The 20,981-nt window shown below is 40.3% G+C and overlaps 1 protein-coding gene across 1 annotated transcript in view; it reads right to left on the reverse strand.

Annotated features, from left to right (window-relative positions):
* Positions 1-20,981, reverse strand: part of NDRG3 (NDRG family member 3) — a gene marked incomplete in the record, with an annotated part of 646,357 nt that overhangs the window by 136,224 nt on the left and 489,152 nt on the right. Inside the window, 1 exon segment of the mRNA XM_044090166.1 lies at positions 19,711-19,762. Within this exon segment, the coding sequence (XP_043946101.1) occupies positions 19,711-19,762 (52 nt within the window).

The raw sequence follows: 20,981 nt of genomic DNA on the forward strand, positions 1-20,981 counted from the left end.
TAAACAGTGACAGTTTAATTGTTTTTATTTACTTTATTTTAGTTTTCTTATTGGGGGTAGTACATTTTTTCTCTGCCCCATGCCAACAAGCCATCAACATCCTGCTGACCATGACTACGCAATTCTCCATCACAACAGTGATAACTGGGCAGTGGCCGAAATCATTCAGAAAACCAAGAGGGAGGTCCTGGTGGCTGACGTGCACCACTCAATATTGTAATACCTTATTTTGTGAGTCTGCATATTCCTGTACACATTAGTGAAAGTTACCACTTGGATACAACTTGACAGAGTTAAGTGGACATTCATGAGCTATATTGCGGTCCATGCACTTCTCTCTAGTAGGTGCCAATACAGCAGTAGGCTAGACTATTTCCTTCCCTCAAGACAGGTGACTCAATAGCTACTCACGCCTAACCTTCTCAGCTCCTTAACTCCTTGGCTTGCTAGTTGCTACCAGTCATGTGGATTACAGTCACAGTTCTATACTCCTTTATGATAAAAAGTGCATTTTACAGGGATAAGCTTTGAACAGACAGATCCCTTCATCAGTTCAAATCCAAGAACATCTTAAACCACTCAAATTACTGCCTGCCCAAGGATCCATAGTACAATTTAACATTCTTCAGTCTATTCTTATTTAAAGGATTATCTAGAGTATACAGGAAAACTACAGCAAAGCCCAAATTCAAAGACAATGGTGCATCTATCACTTTGGGGCAAGTACTACTATTTGAAGAGGCAAATTTCCTTTCTGAAAAGTGTATGGTTCTGTGCATTTGCTGTGAATTAAAGGGGACTGAAGGTGAAAAAATTTATTAAATCGTTTGTTTTAATGTGTTTAGTGGTATGAAAAATCTGGGAAAATGGGACATGGGTTCAAATACAGATTAGAAAGAGCTACATAAAAGATCAGCTTGCCAAACGTTACTCTGTGTGCATGGAAACTGCAGAGTGGCATCACATTTCAACATAAATATTTAAAAGAACAGTTACGTATATGTGGGACTAATAGCTTTTTATTAAAATGGCTAGTTTGTCAATATTAACATGGAATGTAAATGGCCTTGCACATGTACAGACAAAAAACAAAGTGTGGGGTGTATGCAGCAATGTTACAGATGACACATTTGAATAAAAATGAGCATATCACTTTGACGAAGAGCATTTCAAGACAGACATTCAGCAGAATATGCAGGACAAAGAATAAGGTTCCAATAGTGATGTGGGGGCGTCAATGGCACAGCTGTATCAGTAAGGGGATATTAGCAGGAGAGAATGATTATACTGGCACATTTACATTATACCTACAACTACTATAAATGGAGTTTAGAACTTTTGGAGAAATAAGCTTTCTGCAAGGAATTATGGGTAAGTACTGGAACTGGGTTTGCAACAATTATATTTTCTATTTGAAGTCACCCTGTTAAATCCTAATAAGAGGGTGAAGTTTTGAAGATTTTACTTATTCACACATGAAGTTGCCTGCATGATCTGCATTGTGTTAAATTTGAGGTGAAGGGTATTTTTTTCTTGTAGAATACAAACAGTTATGTTTTTAAATGGCCATGTGGTTATCAAATACGACAGACTACAACAGCTTAAGGTTAACATACAAAAGCATTTAAGAGGAGTTGGAAATAAATAAATAAACTTTACTGTCACACACTTTATACAATGCTATGCTGTAGATTGCTTAACTGTTTTAGAACAAAATTCTGAAAATGATATCCATAAAACAGCAGAAAGTATTTTAAGAACTAAGCCAACATGGGAATGGAGAAAGGAGATTTTGCTGACAGGGATAACTGCAATTAGGGATATAGACAACAGGCAAGAGGGGGCTGGAATTTATTGGAGAAAACTGGCAAAGGAACCAAGATTTTGGGAGCAAATAACTAGAGAGGGATATATGACAGAATGGGAAGATGCCAAGAATTTATTTGGACTGCAGGTTAGAGACCGTCTTCCCTATCAAGGATTGATATCAGAATATACACAAAGAGACACGGGGGGGGGGTCATAAATGAAAGACCAGCACTGGTAGAGATTTTAGTAGAATCTAGAACAGAATCTGCCATTAAAAAGAATAATCAGTACAACATATAAAATATTGCAGGATAACTATAAGAATCAGAGGAGGTTAGAAAGGATTGGGAAGACAGACTGGATAAGCAATTCACTAAAAGACACTGGGAGGATATATGCATGTCTCCCAAATATGCAACAAAATCTAGAAGATTTAGGATTTTTGCTTAGAAATGTTTACACACAGATATTTTATACCCCAAGTAGACTCCAGAAAATTTTTCCTCAGGTACACAGCAAATGTTGGAGGTGTGATGGGAAAGAAAGAGGTAACTGTGAACATTTTCTGGAAGTGCAGTGAGTTGGTGGACTTCAAGGATTCCCTGCGGGATGCACTGCTGGAGATGTTGGGTGGACAGATTGATGTGATGAGGGAGATTATTTTTATTGAGCTATGATACAGAATCAGAATTGCTTAGACATGTTAAAGACTTGCAGTCTCTAATTAAGGTAGCTGCCAAAAAAAAAAAAAAAAAAAAAAAAAAACAATTACTGAAAATGGAAATCAAAATCTAAACCAGCTATATTAAATGTACTGAATATAGTAAACAGAAACAAAACATCTGGAACTGGGATCTTTAGAAAAAGGCAGGAGCAAACTACACACGCAAAAATGGGAATTGTGGGAACAATACATACAGGGGAGAAATAAGGTTTAAAAGAAGGCAGGACTTACATGAGCTATGTAATGTTTGACTGAAAATAAGTGATGTATAATTTTTGCAGCTGGGAGTGTATCAGTACGGTTTGTGATGTAAAATGCTTGCAACTAGGATTGTGTCGGTATGGTTTGTTTTCACTTATATAAATGTATGCTTGCTTATGTCATAATTGATGGTTCAATAAAGATGTTTTCCGTTTAAAAACGGGGCAGGAATTGAATAACTTATTTATGAAATGTTGCTTAAGTTACTTGCTTAGGTTAAATGATACACAGCAAAATATGTGAAGCATTATGTTTGTTAATTTTAACTTAATACACTTTGATTACTTTTATACAACTGTAAATGTGCCCATATCACAAGTGATAAAGTACAGTTTTGTGCCTACCATAAATGTAGATGTCCGATAGGTATGCATCTGCAGTCATAACATATGGGTTGTCCTGCCTCAGGCAGCCCTTCGGTCGGCCGGATTCCAAAGTCTGGGTCTGGCCTCGGCTGATGTCGCACTTTCCCCGACATCAGAGCGTCTGGGGTATAAAAGCATCAGCCGACGCCATTTTCCTCAGTGTTTCTTGCCCCAGATGCCAGGTGCCCTCTAGGAAGGCCAAATTTGGAGGAATGCAATAAATTCCAAACATTTTTCAAAATATATACATATATATACAAACAAATACACGATAATAGATCCCCCAGCTAGCTAATGGAGGGGTAAGCACCCTAGGAATACCACAGAGGGGAAGGAGGGAGGGTAAACCTGACTGCAGATGCATACCTATTGGACATCTACATTTATGGTAGGTACAAAACTGTACTATGTCCTTCAAGGATGCATCCGCAGTCATAACATATGGGTAGAATACCATAGCCAATCTGGGGGAGGAGGTACTAAGAAAAGGATGGTGTAGTTAAGATACCTTGCAGGACTGGTAGCAAAACCTGCTCTGGATCTGGAGTATAAAGGTAAATTGTAATGCTTGGCAAATGTATGCACGGAGCTCCATATAGCAGCTTCTAAAATGTCCTTGGTAACCACCCCTCTTAGGAAGGCTGTTGTGGTGGCTGTGGCCCTCGTGGAATGAGGCCTAACGTTTGCAGGAACCGTCTTTCCATGAAAGGAGTAATAAAATCGAATGCAATTTCCTATCCACTTTGAAATTGTCTGTTTGGAAATTGCTTTTCCTTGTACCCCCAGCATCATATGCTACAAGGAGTTGGTCAGTTTTTCTGTAACTTTTAGTTCTGTCCAAGTAGTAGCGTAGTTGTCTGTGTATATCCAGAGTGTGTAGAAGTTTTTCCCCTTTATTTTGTGGATTTGGGAAGAATGTAGGCAAGTGAATAGCTTGGTTTAAGGATACCCTAGATACCACCTTTGGCATAAAAGTAAGATTGGTTCTCAATGAAACTCTGTCCTGATGGAAGATAAGAAATGACTGTACTGCCATTAAAGCTTGCAACTCAGATACTCTTCTTGCTGATGTTATGGCCATAAGGAATGCAGTTTTCCAAGACAGAAACTGTAGATCCGCCGATGCTGCTGGTTCAAAGGGAGGAAGTGTTAGCTTCTCCAGCACAAAGCTGAGATCCCAAGTAGGTAAAGGAGGTTTCCTTGGAGGATTGATGTTTTTGATTCCTCTCAGAAATTGCCTGAGGAGAGGATGCGAGAAGATAGGGGGATCAACATTGTATTCTGCTGAAATTGCTGAGGCATGAATCTTAATGGAAGAATAGGACAGGCCATTGTGGTACAATTCAGCTAAGTATTCCAGAATATGTGCCATGCTTGCCAATGTCACATCTAAGCCTTCTGTTGTGTTCCAAATGAGAAATCTTTTCCATTTTGCTGAGTATGTCTTCCTTGTGGAAGGTCTGCGGGCTTCCATAATAATGTCCTTTACTCTCTGTGATAAGTTATTCTGAGGAGGGTTTATGGAATTTTCCAGGCAGTTAGCTGCAATGTTTTCAAGTTGGGATGCATGATCTTGAAATTGTTTTGCGTCAGAAGTGGCCATAGGGGGAGAGGCCACGGTTTTGTCTGTGACATGCTCCTCAATAGTGGGTACCAGTGCTGCCTTGGCCAGTCTGGAGCTATCAGAATCACTCTTGGCTGTTCTGCCCTGATCTTCAGTAAAACCTTGGACAATAATGGGAGAGGTGGAAAGGCACAGACTTTTAGAGCTTTCCAGCTGAAAGAGAGTCCACCCTCCAAGCTTGTGGGTGGTACGACCTTGAGCAGAATGCCTTCAGTTGATGATTGTGGGGCGAGGCGAACAGATCTATCTCCGGCTTTCCCCATGCTTGTGTTATGAGTAGAAAGATGTCTGGGTGCAGCATCCATTCGTGTGCATCCATGGTAATTCTGCTTAAGCTGTCTGCCAGTACATTTTCTTTCCCTGGCACGAACTGGGACTGTAGCTGGATATTGAGTTTCAAGCATAGTTCCCATAGATTCATGGCCAGCCTGCATAGAGGGTAGGAATGAGTGCCTCCTTGCTTGTTTATGTACCACATGACTGTGGTGTTGTCTGTCCTTATTAACAGGTGGCCTTGATGGAGGAAGGGTTTGAAGGCCTCGATTGCGTGTATCACTGCCCGCATTTCCTTTTGGTTTATGTGCATGCGCATTGAGACCATAGGCCTTGGATACATTTGCCCTCCATGTGTGCTCCCCATCCTCGGTCTGAAGCATCCGTGGTGATGGTTTGTCTTGCTTTTGGTTTGTTGAAAGGTAACCCTCTGTTGGACTGGCAGGCTTGAGCCCACCACAGGAATTCCTTTTGAAGGCAAGGAATGATTGGTATCAAAGCTTCCAAACTGTGACTGTGCCGAGACCATACACTCCTTAGGTACCATTGTAATTTTCTCATATGCAGCCTGGCTTGTGGAATCAGAATTATGCAGTATGCCATGTAACCCAGGGCCTGCAGGATTTTCCTTGCAGTTAGCTGAGTTTGTCTTGTCAGATGCATGAAGTAATCCGGAAGTTGTTTTTGTTTTTCTTCTGTGAGAAAGGCCATTTGGGTGGTTGTGTCTAGATCTGCACCTAAAAAGGTTATCCTTTGGGATGGAACAAGTCTTGATTTTTGGATGCTGACTGTGTATCCCAAGGCCTGCAATAGGTGGATGGCATAATCCAAGTCCTTTATCAAATTTCTCTTGTTGTCCGCTTGTATAAGGCAGTCGTCCAGATATGGGTAAGATTTGAATCCCCTGAAGTCTGCAGTGTGCAATTACTGATGCCAGGCATTTTGTGAATACTCTGGGCGCAGTAGATAAGCCAAAGGGCAATACTGAAAATTGATAATGCTCTGATCCTGCAAGAAATCTGAGGTGTCTTCTGCAACTTTGCCGAATAGGGACATGCAGGTATGCCTCCTTGAGATCTAGAGTCACCAGCCAAGACTCCTTGCCCAGCATGGGAAGAAGTTGCTGTAGGGTCAGCATCTTGAATTTTGGCACAATGAGGTAAGTATTCAGTGCGGACAGGTCGAGAATAGGCCTCCATTGATTTTCTTTTCTTGGAACAAGGAATAATCTGGAGTAAAATCCCCTGGCCTTGTTCTGAAAGAGGTACCTTTTCTATGGCTTTCATTTGTATTAAGTTGTTGAGCTGCTTTAAAGCCTCTGCCCTCTGATTTGGTGGCAGGTTTGGCATTCCATTTCTTCTTGGCAAAGTGTGGAAGTGGAACCTGTATCCTTTGTCTATTTGCAGTGTCCATTGTAATGTAATGCCAGTTTTTTGAGAATAAAGAAAGCTTTCCGCCCAATGGTGCTTCCAATTGAGCCCTGGTCAGCGGAATCAAAGGAAAGTCATTGAGTCTGTCCAGGAGTAGTAGTTGTTGTTGCTGTTCCTGTACTACCTCTCTGGTTGGTAGGCTGCCACTGACGGCCTCTGTAGGAGCCTCTAGCTTGCCCTCTACCTCTGGGACGCCTGTTCCTGCCCCTCTGGGATCTGTCCGAGTCTGGAAAGGACCAATTCTTAGTAGGCCAGTTTCTGCTGAATCTCGGTGGTTGTACTTGCAGAAAGTCCTTAACTGTTTGCACAGATTTTGCCTTTTCTTCAAACTTCTTTAAGACCTCCTGAGCCGAGGAACCAAATAATTTTTGTTTTTCCATTGGAGCATCCAGGAGTTTAGCTTTAACATGGTCTGGTAAAGATTGTTCCTTCAACCAGGCATGCCTACGAATAACTGCCCCAGTCATAGCTGACCTACATGAAGCTTCCAGTGCATCATAACCACACTGCAAAAAGTGATTACTAACCTGCTGAGAGTTATGTACCAGATCCTGAAGGGATTTACGGTCAAGGGGTTCAGAAGAGGAAAGCTTCTTATGCAATTCATCTAGCAAATACTCTTGGTACTGTATCATATGTAATTGACAATTTAATGCCCTCATGGAAAGAGTTGCAGAAGTATATACTTTTTTTCCCCATCTCTCTAAAGCTCTAGACTCCCTTTCAGAAGGTAGAGGATTCTTGGCAGTGGCAGCTGCAACCCCTTTTGGGCCCTGAGAGATAGTATCTGGGTCTGCAGAGTGGGCCTTGTACAGATGTAGATGAGAATCCGGGCACCCTGTAATATCTATCAGGTTTGGCAGGAGCCGGAGGGAGAGAATCAGGGGCTGTACTAACATCAATGTACACATCAATCACATTCAAAACAGGAGGTATAGCTAAGGGCCTATGCGGAGGCAAATGTAAAAAGGTCCTTAATCTCTTTCTAGAATCAGAAAATACCTGACCCTGCCATTGAAAATGTTCTCTCATAGAGTGTAGTGTCTCACCAAAAGAAAACTCTTCAGGAGGGGAGGCCGGAGGGATGGATTCTTCAGCATCAGAATCCTCGTAGGCCGAATAAGCCTCCTCCTGGTGATCTGACAACACAGAGCCATCCGTAGACTCATCTGAAGAGTGTTGGTCAGAGGGCTCAGTCCTGGGCCTTTTGTCTGGTGGTGGATGAGAGCCCCTGTCCGGGTGAGGCTGAGAACCTCTAATTAAAGAGATAAGATCCTCTGCAAGGCTGAGGATCTGAGAACTGGAAGAAGGTCTCTGAGAGGTAGTCTTGGGAGGCAAAGCTTTAGCCCTGGAAAAAGCCTTAATGAACATGGATGCAGGGGGTCTGGCTGCACCACGTGCAGGAGTAGATTTGTCCAAAGGAATGGTGTCAGACATTTCCTGGGCACTGGTTTCAGTTGGTAGCTCAGTTGCCGACTCAGCCGGGGCCTCCAGGGCCGCGGTGGTCAGTTGAGTGGATTCGGTTAAAGGAAGTACCGAGGACTCGGTTTCAGCCGAAACCGAGACACTCGCGGTAGGCCTAACCGTGGTTTCAGCCGAAACCGCAGGCCGCAAGTGTCAGTCCTTGTCCTTCTGTTTTTTCACCAAATGCAATGTCGGAGTCTCCGACGGCATCTTATATGCGAAATTAGCCCCAAAGAATTCCTCTGCAAACTCCGACCGACGTCTAAGAGTTTGTCGGTTGAAGGAAGCACAGGCTGAACAGGCAGAGACGTCGTGGTCTGGGCCTAAGCAAGGGAGGCAGTAAGAGTGGAAATCCTTATGAGGTATTTGTTTCCCACAAGTTAAAAGTACAGTTTTGTACCTACCATAAATGTAGATGTTCGAGGATCCACATTGCTGCATTCATAACCTGTGGGTAGTCCGCTGTCCTCGGTCGGCCCGAATACCAAAGAATTAGGCTGGCGTCGGTCATGGTCGCTCGGAGCTGACGTCAGAGCGTAGCAGTACTTAAGCGCATGACCGACGTCATATCCTCAGTCTTTCTTGCCCCAGATGTCAGAATGCCTTAAAAAATAAAATGCCCCAACAACCACAAAGGGGCAAATAACAATAACCCCAAAGACACAAAAACCAACCATACCACCACAACAACAAAAACCCCAACAATAGAGGGGAAGGAGGGAGGGAAAATAGGACTGCAGCAATGTGGATCCTCGAACATCTACATTTATGGTAGTTACAAAACTGTACTATGTTCTTCGTCTCACATTGCTGCAGTCATAACCTGTGGGTAGAATCCCAAAGCAAAGGAAAAGGGGAGGCTGGCATACTAAAAAGCATTAGGGGCTGCTAACATGCCCTGTAAGACTGCAGTGGCAAACCCAGCCCTAGACTTGGAATAAAGAGGGAGATGGTAATGCTTGGTGAAAGTGTGAACTGAACTCCAAGTAGCTGCTTCCAAAATATCTTTAGTAGCTACACCCCTCAAAAAAGCAGTAGATGTAGCAGTAGCCCTAGTGGAATGAGGCCTGATCCCAGCAGGTACATTCTTCCCATGATGAGAATAACAAAAAGCAATACAGTTACCAATCCACTTAGAAATAGTCTGCTTTGAAACAGCTTTCCCTTGAGAACTCAAAGCAAAAGAAACAAATAACTGTTGAGTCTGTCTGAACTCCTTAGTTCTGCTCAAATAGTAACGTAACTGTCTCTGGATATCCAACGAATGCAAGACTTTTTCCCCTTTATTTTGGGGATCAGCATAAAAAGTAGGCAAATGGATAGACTGGTTCAAAGCCACATTAGAAATCACTTTTGGCATAAAGGTAGGATTAGTACGCAAAGAAACTCTATCCTTATGGAATATCAGAAAAGGTTCAACTGCCATGAGAGCCTGCAATTCAGATACCCTCCTAGCAGAAGTGATGGCCAACAAAAAAGCAGTCTTCCAAGACAAAAACTTTAATTCAGACGTAGCTGCAGGTTCAAAAGGAGGCAAAGTAAGCTTTTCAAACACAAAATTGAGATCCCAGGAAGGAGTAGGAGCTGTACGTGGGGGTCTTATATTTTTTGCCCCTCTAAGAAATTGCTTAAACAAAGGGTGAGAAAATAAAGGAGGGTCACAATCATAGTGAGCAGAAATGGCTGCAGCATGAACCTTCACAGAGGAAAATGACAAACCCTTGTCCAGTAATTCAGTAAGGTATTGTAGTGAGAAACTCAAATTAGGCACCGAAACATCAAAGCTCTTTGTTGTGCTCCAAAGAAAAAATCTCTTCCATTTATCAGCATAAACTTTTCTGGTGCTAGGCCGCCTAGCTTCCAATAGGACATCTAAAACTTGTTGAGGAAGCGGAGATCCTCCAGGCTCTAAAACAGAATTCGCCAGGCCGTTAGATGTAGGGACTGCACTCTGACATTGAGCAAATGACTGCTTGACTGGGACAACAAGTGAGGAAGTCGTGGCAAAGGCCAAGGAGGTTCCTGAATTAAACTCCTCAGCATAGGATACCAGTGCTGACGTGGCCAATCTGGTGCTATTAGAATCATGCAAGGCTTGTCCCGTCTGACTTTCAAGAGCACCTTGGGAAGGAGAGGTAGAGGAGGAAAAGCATAGACATGAAGGTTGTTCCAGCTGAAAGATAGAGCATCCACTTTCCAAGCTTTTGGGTGAAACATCTTCGTGCAAAATTTTGGTAACTGGAAATTTAGAGGAGAAGCAAACAGATCTATGTCTGGAGCTCCCCAAGTCATTGTCAACTGCTGGAATACCTGAGGATCCAATTTCCACTCGTGGGGGTCCACAATATGTCTGCTCAATACATCTACTAGGGAGTTCTGTGCTCCCGGTAGAAACCGAGCTTGAAGAGTGACGTGCAAACTCAGAGCAGTCTCCCACAAAATCATTGCTTGCCTGCAAAGAGGGTAAGAATGGGTTTCCCCCTGCTTGTTGATGTACCACATGACTGCAGTGTTGTCTGTTTGAATCAACACCTGTCCTGGTTGAAGTAGGCCCTTGAAAGCCAACAGGGCAAACTGGACTGCTAACATCTCCTTCATGTTGATATACAAATGTTGTAGTCTTGGAGGCCATGTGTCTTGAATCCATTTTCCATTGAAGTGTGCTCCCCAAGCCAGTTCTGAGGCATCCGTCGTTAAGATCTGACTCGCCTCTGGTCGGATCACAGAGAGTCCCTTGTTTAGGTGACATTCCTGTGCCCACCACAAGAATTCCTTCTGGATGCAAGGTATTATCTGAATGACAGTGTCCAAATCGTGGCAGTGTTGAGTCCATACTGTTTTGAGATACCATTGAAGCTTCCTCATATGCAGTTTGGCATTGGGAAGTACTAGAATGCAAGATGCCATGAACCCCAAGGCTTGTAGGACTGTCCTTGCAGTCAGCCTGGACAGTACTGATAAATGCTGGAAATATAGGTGTAGAGTTCTTTGTTTGTCCGGGGTTAGAAAAGCCATCTGAGTGGCTGTATTCAGCCTTACACCCAGAAAGCACATGTCCTGAGAGGGTACTAAACTGGACTTTATTTCGTTCACAGAATACCCTAGGCACCTTAAAACTGCCATTACATACTGCAGATGTTGAAGTAACTTGTCTTTGTCTTGAGCAAGAATCAAGCAATCGTCCAGATAAGGATAAATTTGAATTCCCCTCAGTCTGAAGAACGCTATTACAGGGGCCAGAACCTTTGTGAACACCCTGGGCGCAGTAGATAAGCCAAAGGGCAATGCAGAGAACTGATAATGAGAAGTACCAGCCCGGAATCGTAGAAATCTCCTGCAGCTGGGCCTGATAGGAATGTGAAGATAGGCCTCTTTGAGATCCAGAGTTACCATCCAGTGATCTTTGCCTAGCATAGGCAGAAGTTGCTGTAAAGTTAACATCTTGAACTTTGGAATGTCTAGATATGTATTGAGAATGGACAAATCCAGAATTGGCCTCCAAGTGTTTCCTTTCTTTGGTACTAGAAAAAAGAGAATAAAACCCTAGGCCTACTTCTGACGGAGGTACCACCTGGATAGCTCCCATCTGTAAAAGCAAAGAGATTTGTTCCTGCGCCTCCAGCCTTTGCCGAGGAGGTACATCTGGCATGCCTTTGAAAGGAGGAAAAGTATGGAAATAAAACTTGTAGCCTCGATTTATTATGTCCAACACCCATTTGTCCTGGGTGACCAAATGCCAATTTTGTTTGAAAAGTGCCAACTTTCCCCCTAGAGGAGCTGCCAGACAAAAAGGGTCTGGCTGCTGAAAATACAGGTCATTGGGTCTGTTTACGAAAAGGCTGACCCCTGCTCTCACCAGAAGACTGTGCAGGAGAACTCCAAGTCCTAGGCCTGAAGGAACCCTGAGCTTGAGGCCTACCCCTACTACGTCTAGATCTGCCCCTAGACTGAACATCTGAAGAAGGGTAGGACCATCCTCTTGCAGGCCAATTCCTGCTAAACTTAGGAGGCTGTACTTGCAAAAAATCCTTAACCGTCTGCATAGACTTAGCTTTTTCTTCCAATTTTTTCAAAAGTGACTCCACAGGGGAACCAAAAAGAACTTCAGATTGAAGAGGAGCATCCAAAATCCGAGCTTTCACATGCTCTGACAAACTTTGATCCTTAAGCCAGGCATGTCTACGAATAACTGATCCAGTAGCAGCCACCCTGGAAGAAGCCTGAAGAGCATCAAAGCCACACTGCAAGGAATGTTTACCAACTTGATCTGAAGCATGAACCAAGTCCTGCAATTCCTTACACTCTATACCCTCAGATAAAGCATCTACCTTAGATTTCAATTGACCTAACAGAAAGTTCTGATACTTCAGCATATGAAATTGGCAATTTAAAGCCCTCATAGCTAACGTAGAAGAGGTGTACACATTCTTTCCCCACCTATCCAAAGCTCTAGAATCTTTATCCAAAGGAACTGGATTCTTAACCACAGAAGCCTTGACACCCTTCGGCCCTTGAATAATAGTTTCCGGGTGAGCCCTAGGACTCTTATACAAATATTTATGCGCCTCTGGGACTCTGTAATACCTGTCTGGCTTGACAGGGGCAGGGGGTAAAGAATCAGGATTAAGTGAAGCTTCAGAAAAAACATCCTGAACAACATCTAACACAGGGGGAATAGCCAAAGGTCTATGTTGTGGCAAAAACAAAAATTCCCTCAGCCTCTTACGAGAATCAGAAAAATCCTGACCTTCCCACTTGAAATGCTCCCTCATGGAATGCAAGGTTTCAGAGAAGGAAAAATCCTCTGGAGGTGAAGCAGAAGGACAGGAATCCTCTGCATCCGAATCTGAAAAGGAAGGAAAATCCTGAATCTCCTCAGCTGATGACTCAGAGTAATCTGAAGAATGCTCCATTCCCTCTAAATCTGTCTCCCCCCAGGCCTCTTTTCAGGAGGGGGCATAGAACCCCTAATCAAAGTAATCAAATCTTCTGCCATTTTCAACATATGTTTTTTAGGAACAGAACCAGAAGAACTAGGGCTATGGCCCGTACCAACAGAACCAGGTTTAGCCTTAGTAGGGCCTTTGGTCACTGAGGTAGAAGACCTAATAACCTTTGGTAAGGATGGAACTACAGATACTTGAGAAGCACCCTCGGCCTGGCCTACTTCCTGAGAGGCCACCTCCTGCAACAGTAATGGTTCCCCCTGGGATTCAGCCAAGACCTCGGCTGGATCCACAGATTCAACCGTGGATTCCATAGAACCGGCGTCCGCAACGGACAACTCATCCGGTTTAGACCTTAAAGATTTATCTTTTCGTTTCTTTGCGGTAGCGGGCGTCGGAGGATCCGACGGCATGTTGTAGTTACACCGCTTACCGAAAACAAGCCTAGCACAATCTAATCTACGTTTAATGGTGCGTTTATTAAATCTAGCGCAAAAGCGACACCCGACTACGTCGTGCTCAGGCCCCAAGCAAGGAATACAAAGGGAATGGTAGTCCTTATGAGGTATCTGTTTCCCACAAAAAATACAATTATTAACTTTTTCTGACATCCGGATTAACTGAAGGAAGAAAAGACAAAAATTTTCCCCAACGGGGTACTCAGCCCAACTTGGTCTTCGGTCTGAAACTCGAAATTGAAAATTTCAGAACGCCGAACGGCACTTGCAAACGCTGCTTCTGCTTCGGACCACGTGGCAAGAAAGACTGAGGATATGACGTCGGTCATGCGCTTAAGTACTGCTACGCTCTGACGTCAGCTCCGAGCGACCATGACCGACGCCAGCCTAATTCTTTGGTATTCGGGCCGACCGAGGACAGCGGACTACCCACAGGTTATGACTGCAGCAATGTGAGACGAAGAACATCAATTATTTACTTTATCTGACATCGGCTGAGGCAAGAAAGAGTCCCCAACGGGGTACTTAGCTTTTTCAAATTCTTCGGTAGCTGAATCACAGGATGTGACCGACCAGCACTTGCAAACTGCTTCTGCTTCGGGCACCGCGCGGCAAGAAAGACTGAGGAAAATGGCGTCGGCTGATGCTTTTATACCCCAGACGCTCTGACGTTGGGGAAAGTGTGATATCAGCCGAGGCCAGACCCAGACTTTGGAATCCGGCCGACCAAAGGGCTGCCTGAGGCAGGACAACCCATATGTTATGACTGCAGATGCATCCTTGAAGGACATTATAGATGTTATGCAATAGAGGGCAACAGCATGGAACTATTTCCTTTTATATAACGTAGCTGTATACATTAAATATAACACACTAAATGCAAAGGGACTGAATACAGAGAAAGTGGAGACGTGTTTGGTCTTAATTGTTTAACTTTGTGTTTTACGATTAGCTTTCTTAATTATTTAGACATTTTAAATAGGTTTGCGGTTGTTGTGCAATTTTAATCCTCTACAAAAGGCTTAGCAAATGCACTAGAGTAACAGCTTCATCTGTGGCCATTTATTTTGTCATTTTAATTTTTATCTTTGTCACATATTATAGACTTCTAAACAAATCTATGAGAATATCAAGTGCAGAATATGTGGATTTGGTAGTAGTAACTCAAAATTTACATATTTCCCCGCAAGATGCAATAACAGGGCTAGATTTGATAGAAATAATTCACAAGTGCATGTGCATTTACAGTGCAATGAATAAGTATTTGCCTCTTCCTGATTTTATTTCTTTGCATGTTTGTCACACTTAAATGTTTCATATCATCAAACAAATTTAAATATTAGCCAAAAGATAACCCACGTAAACACAACATGCAGTTTTTAAGTGATGATTTTATTTACTAAGGAAAAAAATATCCAAACCTACATGGTCCTATGTGAAAAAGTAATTGAAAGCTTTGAGACCCATCCAAAAACTACATCAGATTACAAACCAATACAAACTAGCACAAAGACGCAGGGTAACTATGTAAAATGAGATGTTTGTGCTTTTCTACTTGTATCTTAAAAAGATGAATTTAAGGAATGGGTAGTAAACTATTTATTTGATCCCCTTCAATAGTAACTTCTATGTTTAAAAATACGGAATAAGTACAATCTGGGAAAGCAACAGGAATTTACAGGGGTTGACAAAGTAACATATTACAGAAGGGGAATCACAGAACAGAAAGGGGGGCAACTGCAAGATGCTAAAGTGAATAAAAACAGAACTAGGATAAACATGCATAAGTTTAGAAAGGCTACTGCTAAGATCTAGATTTTGATCAACTTTAGAGCTTAAAAACATTTATCACCACAAAAAGAAGTATAAAGTTGTGGTAAGACTTAGGGACCCTATGACAAGAAAAATAACCATATATCCTACAGTGATTATAAACAAAGCTGAAATTACACTCCTCACTTAACTGCATTCCCTGAAGGAGTACAACTTTTAATGGTAGCATATGTGCACTATGACAGAAAAAAAGAATTAATAAGGAGGACATATGAAGGGTCAGAGGCAGGAATTTAGGTGCAAGGGTTCTTCTCTGACAAGATAAGTTTGAACAGAGAAACAAGAAAGGGATGCTCTCTTTCTTCGCTATTACTTGCTTTATATTTATAACGGTGGACAAACTAAATAAGGGATTCAACAATTCAAGGATATAACTGGTATGGTACTCTAATCAAGAAATGCTATCTATCTTTATTTGCAGATTAACTTTGTTGTATTTGACATTCAGTGTTGCAGAATACTTTTACTTTTAAATCTTTTTGGGACACAAATGTATATAAAACAAAGGATATAACCGCAAACTACGTACCAGTTATGCAATAATTGGTTCAGCAATACTCACACTTACAGGGACACAAGATGAAGTATTTAGGTGCACGGATTTAAAAAGGATTTTGCTATAGCAGCCAAGGCTGTCAGAAGAACCTAACAAAATACAATACAAAAAACAGAACCTGGAAGCTCTAGTATGACATGGATAGTAAAACACAAGCAGTAAAAATGCTCTAATCCCCTTAGCATTGAGTACAGGTATATATATATATATATATATATATATATATATATATATATGTATATATATATATGTATATATATATACATATATATATGTATATATGTATACATATATGTATACATATATGTGTATATATATATATATATATATATACATATATATATGTATATATATATACATATATATATACATATATATATATATATATATATATATATATTAATTTGGTGGTGACTGTTTAAGCTTCTGGGAGGGGAGTAATGTTGAAGGATGTTTTTTCTAGTGATGGGAAAATTACCTGGTTTGTTTATTACTGAGATTATGCAGTTTAAGTAACAGTCTGTATGCGAGATACTATGGTGGTTCTATCTAGCCAGTCTTTCTTTTTCTTTTTTTCACAGATTCACAACAGTGAGTTTGACTGTTATACTTCATAACAAATTTGGCAACCTTGTTGCAGCATGACTCTAATTTTGAGTTTTGATTTTTAGTAGCTTGAAGGTCTACAAGTACTGGAGAAACATACATTAGGGCTGGTAAGAGACATTTGGAAGCTATGGTTTTCCTGAGTTTGGAAGCTCTAGTATGACATGGATAGTAAAACACAAGCAGTAAAAATGCTCTAATCCCCTTAGCATTGAGTACAGGTATATATATATATACATATATATATATATATATATATATATATATATATATACATATATATATGTATATATATATACATATATATATGTATATATATATACATATATATATATATATATATATATATATTAATTTGGTGGTGACTGTTTAAGCTTCTGGGAGGGGAGTAATGTTGAAGGATGTTTTTTCTAGTGATGGGAAAATTACCTGGTTTGTTTATTACTGAGATTATGCAGTTTAAGTAACAGTCTGTTACAACCTTGTTGCAGCATGACTCTAATTTTGAGTTTTGATTTTTAGTAGCTTGAAGGTCTACAAGTACTGGAGAAACATACATTAGGGCTGGTAAGAGACATTTGGAAGCTATGGTTTTCCTGAGTTTGGAAGCTCTAGTATGACATGGATAGTAAAACACAAGCAGTAAAAATGCTCTAATCCCCTTAGCATTGAGTACAGGTATATATATATATACATATATATATATATATACATATATATATATATATATATATATATATGTATATATATATACATATATATATGTATATATATATACATATATATATATATATATATATATATATATATATATTAATTTGGTGGTGACTGTTTAAGCTTCTGGGAGGGGAGTAATGTTGAAGGATGTTTTTTCTAGTGATGGGAAAATTACCTGGTTTGTTTATTACTGAGATTATGCAGTTTAAGTAACAGTCTGTATGCGAGATACTATGGTGGTTCTATCTAGCCAGTCTTTCTTTTTCTTTTTTTCACAGATTCACAACAGTGAGTTTGACTGTTATACTTCATAACAAATTTGGCAACCTTGTTGCAGCATGACTCTAATTTTGAGTTTTGATTTTTAGTAGCTTGAAGGTCTACAAGTACTGGAGAAACATACATTAGGGCTGGTAAGAGACATTTGGAAGCTATGGTTTTCCTGAGTTTGGAAGGTAATGTTTGACTGTACAGGACGCAGTGTTTTTTTTTTCTAATTTCTTGTATGTGCTGGTCACATTTTAGGTTACTGTCTATGGCAATCCCAAGGAAATGTATGTGGTACAATTTCTATTTGTATATTAGTTGACATGATTGTGAAATCTTCCTTTATGTTGGCCAATTGTTTTCAGAAGAAAATTAGTTGATTTTTCTTTGGGTTTTGTAGTAGGTTTGAGCTAGAGAGACAGGATTCTGTAGAAGAGAACGACTTTTGGGCGAGTGGTTGCACCTTATTTAAGGTGAGGGCATAGCAGATGAGGGTGAAGTCACCTGTGTACTGCACTATGGTAGCATGTCTGGTTGCGGTACATAAATTGTTTATAAAAATACTAAACAGTAGTGGCCCATGTATTAAGCCCTGTGGAACACAGTGACAGGTATAAAATAAAAATTATTTTGCTATTTCACTGCTTGTCTGTCGACAAGGTAGCTGTGGAACCAGGATAGGGAGGATGATGCTTTGCTTCTAAGTAGAATAGCTTGTTTGGTATCCTTTGTTAAACATGGCTCTGAGTTTGATTTTATACATTTATTGCGCACTGGTGCTAGAGAATCAAGACTGAGAAAAATTGATGTTAAATTTGCTTCCTGCTTCATTGAGGGGTGGAATTTTTAGGATACTCTAGTCATAATGTTCTAGGTAGGAGACAAAGGTTTCTTTCTTGAAGGTAGTAAGTCTGAGAACTTGATTATAGCGGGGTTGCTTGAAATTATATAGTTGCCGCAGAGCAAGTGTTGGGAGATGGCCACCAAGGCTATCTGGTAGACACCGATTGCAATTTTAGGACCACAGTTGATAAGCAGATTTATGCTGGTGGGAGAAGAAAAAGAAAGGGGGTGGTATATTAAAGTGGCATTACAAAATGGAACAGTGTGTTGTGCAAACACTTGGCAAAAAGATGATACAGAGGAAAATGTATTACTGGTCATTATGGGTAGTTTCTGAGCAAAGGACAAGTGTACATACATAACATGGATGCTATAATTAAGAATACATTAATTCAACACGAGCAAAAATAAGATCAGTAAAGGCATATAGCACTTTGATAATCTGCAACTATTTGCTCTGAGTAATCATCTCTTGCTGCAACAGCTTGGGTTAAGTTCTCACAGGTTGTAGGTTAAGCAAGAATGTCTAGTGGATTGGAATAAAAAAGTTAGAAGATTTGTATCCTGTGCATTAACTTAAACAAGTCTGGTAGCTAGACTACAACAGGTTTTGCTATTAACTACACCTATTAACAATTTCCACTCTACTGGCCCTCTGAAGTAGTTCTGACTAGGGCATTGCTATGATTGGTAGCTAGAAACTCCTAAGGGTACCAGTACGAGCAGGGCTCTAACTTCTGTACAGTGTAGATATAAGCAGTTTATAGATCAGGTAGATAGAGAATAAATATGTTAACAAGTAGACCCAGGACTCCACTGAAAGGGACAAAGGTCCAGTCAGACTATCTTGGTTACCAAATGTAAACAGGTTTTCACACTCACAAAGTTATCTAAGCAACCGAATCAATGCAAGATGTGCAGCTGCATGTACAGCTTTACGCTTATGAAGTGACTTGTGTATTAATGAGGAAAAGAGGCATACAGTGAGGCACAATCACAAAGGGTCTTACTTCAAAAATGCATAAGCTAGTGTGACACTCAGGAGACTCCTATAATATGAAATGAATTAGAGTAAGCCTTCATCTTTTGAAAAAAATGACAAATCCAACGGTTAAAGATGGTATTGCTAGAACAATAAATTCCAGAAATAAAGTAATATTCCATATAGCCGCTTATAATACTCCTTGAAAATGTTCTTTTAGCCATAATAAAAGAGCATGGCATCCTTAACAAATGACAAAACACTGACTGACAAATGATCACCACCCTGTTGGTCATAACGGAGTTTACTCTAACAGAATCAAGAAAGACAAGCATCCAGCTACATAAAGGACTGTAGGAATCAGACAACTGGCAAAGATTAAGACTTCTGCATGCTTTTTATATATAAGTGACCAATGCCAGTTTAACACTTTAGCCAGGCAGTCTGCCTTAACATCCTAGCAAAGTATTGTGTATTTCAGTGCATAACTATAACTACTTTCCATCCATAAAGATATTAATTAAAAAATGCACTTTTTTGTTTGAAACATACCACAGCCTCAACTGCAGGCGAACTGTCTCCCACCACCAACAATACAGGACACCTAAAAAGGCACAGAAAAAAATGTGATGAGGTAAGCAGAAAAATACTTGCAAGTCAAAAGCTTCTGAACTGTACAAGAATATGAAAACATTGCTGGAGGGAAACACAAAGCTGATTTGGTAAAATGTTACTGCGAATATGCTTAAAATCCAGGGTTAGTTCACAATGAATTACAGAACATGTTGCGCACTACTCTGCTTCCTCGGACAATGGGTGGAACTTGTCTTGTTTTATGTTTTTCAGATACACATACATTTTCCACCTTAAGTGGGACTTTCTGCTAAAAGCTTAGTAGTCAATATCCAACTCAAAACATATATAAAGTGCATCAAGATGCACACAATTTTATTTTGCTTCAAACATATAAATTCTCAAGTATTACTATTGTGTTACAAAGTACATTACAAAAAAGATGAAATTCAAACAAGTAAATTAAGAAAAATAGTCAAGCCTATATACTAAAATTCAGTACATAAAATGAAAAAAATGTTATTCTAAATGCAAAATTACTAATAGTTATAAAATATTCACATTTATATGCCCACATATAAGACTATTCAGTTTTATTTTCTTAACTGATTTATTAAATGATGCTGTTAAATAAAATGTCCAAATAAATTGCAGCTGAAAATAGTTTGAAATATATATTTTTAGCCTTTGTGAACAAGAATGAAATGCATTGCAATTAGTTAAGAAACATTGTAGTTATCAAGTCATTTAACTAATGTAAAACATCTCAAAATATGCTCATAGCAGTAAAACAACTGCCCCACATATATTTTAATTAATACAGAACAATATGTTAAAGCCCAAGAAAGCTGGGTTAAAACACTAGAAAATGTGAAAAAGGCCCCTTTACTAAAAGGGAGACATGAGCAGAACACTAACCTAGCCATATTTTACTGGATCCTCAAGATACTCAAGTTTGTGGGACCCTCTATGGAGAACCACACATCATCTAGTTGTGGCAGCCATCTAGAAAATGTGGATCTGATTAATTTTCATTGAGTTAGTAACTTTTTGCTTCACAAATTACTTGTTGAGAACCTTTAAAGACTAAGGCTACAACCACAGGTGCCACCTTTATACTTATGCCTGCCAGTTTATGGCACTGTCTGAAGAATTCGTCTATGCTAGTGAAAATTTGTCAATCTGTAAACTACTACAGATACAAACATGACTTTTTTAGCACATAGGAGCAGCACCTGGACAAAGTAAAT

Source organism: Protopterus annectens, chromosome 12.part0, assembly GCF_019279795.1.
Source record: "Protopterus annectens isolate FY-2018-M chromosome 12.part0, PAN1.0, whole genome shotgun sequence".
Lineage (NCBI taxonomy): Eukaryota > Metazoa > Chordata > Ceratodontiformes > Protopteridae > Protopterus > Protopterus annectens.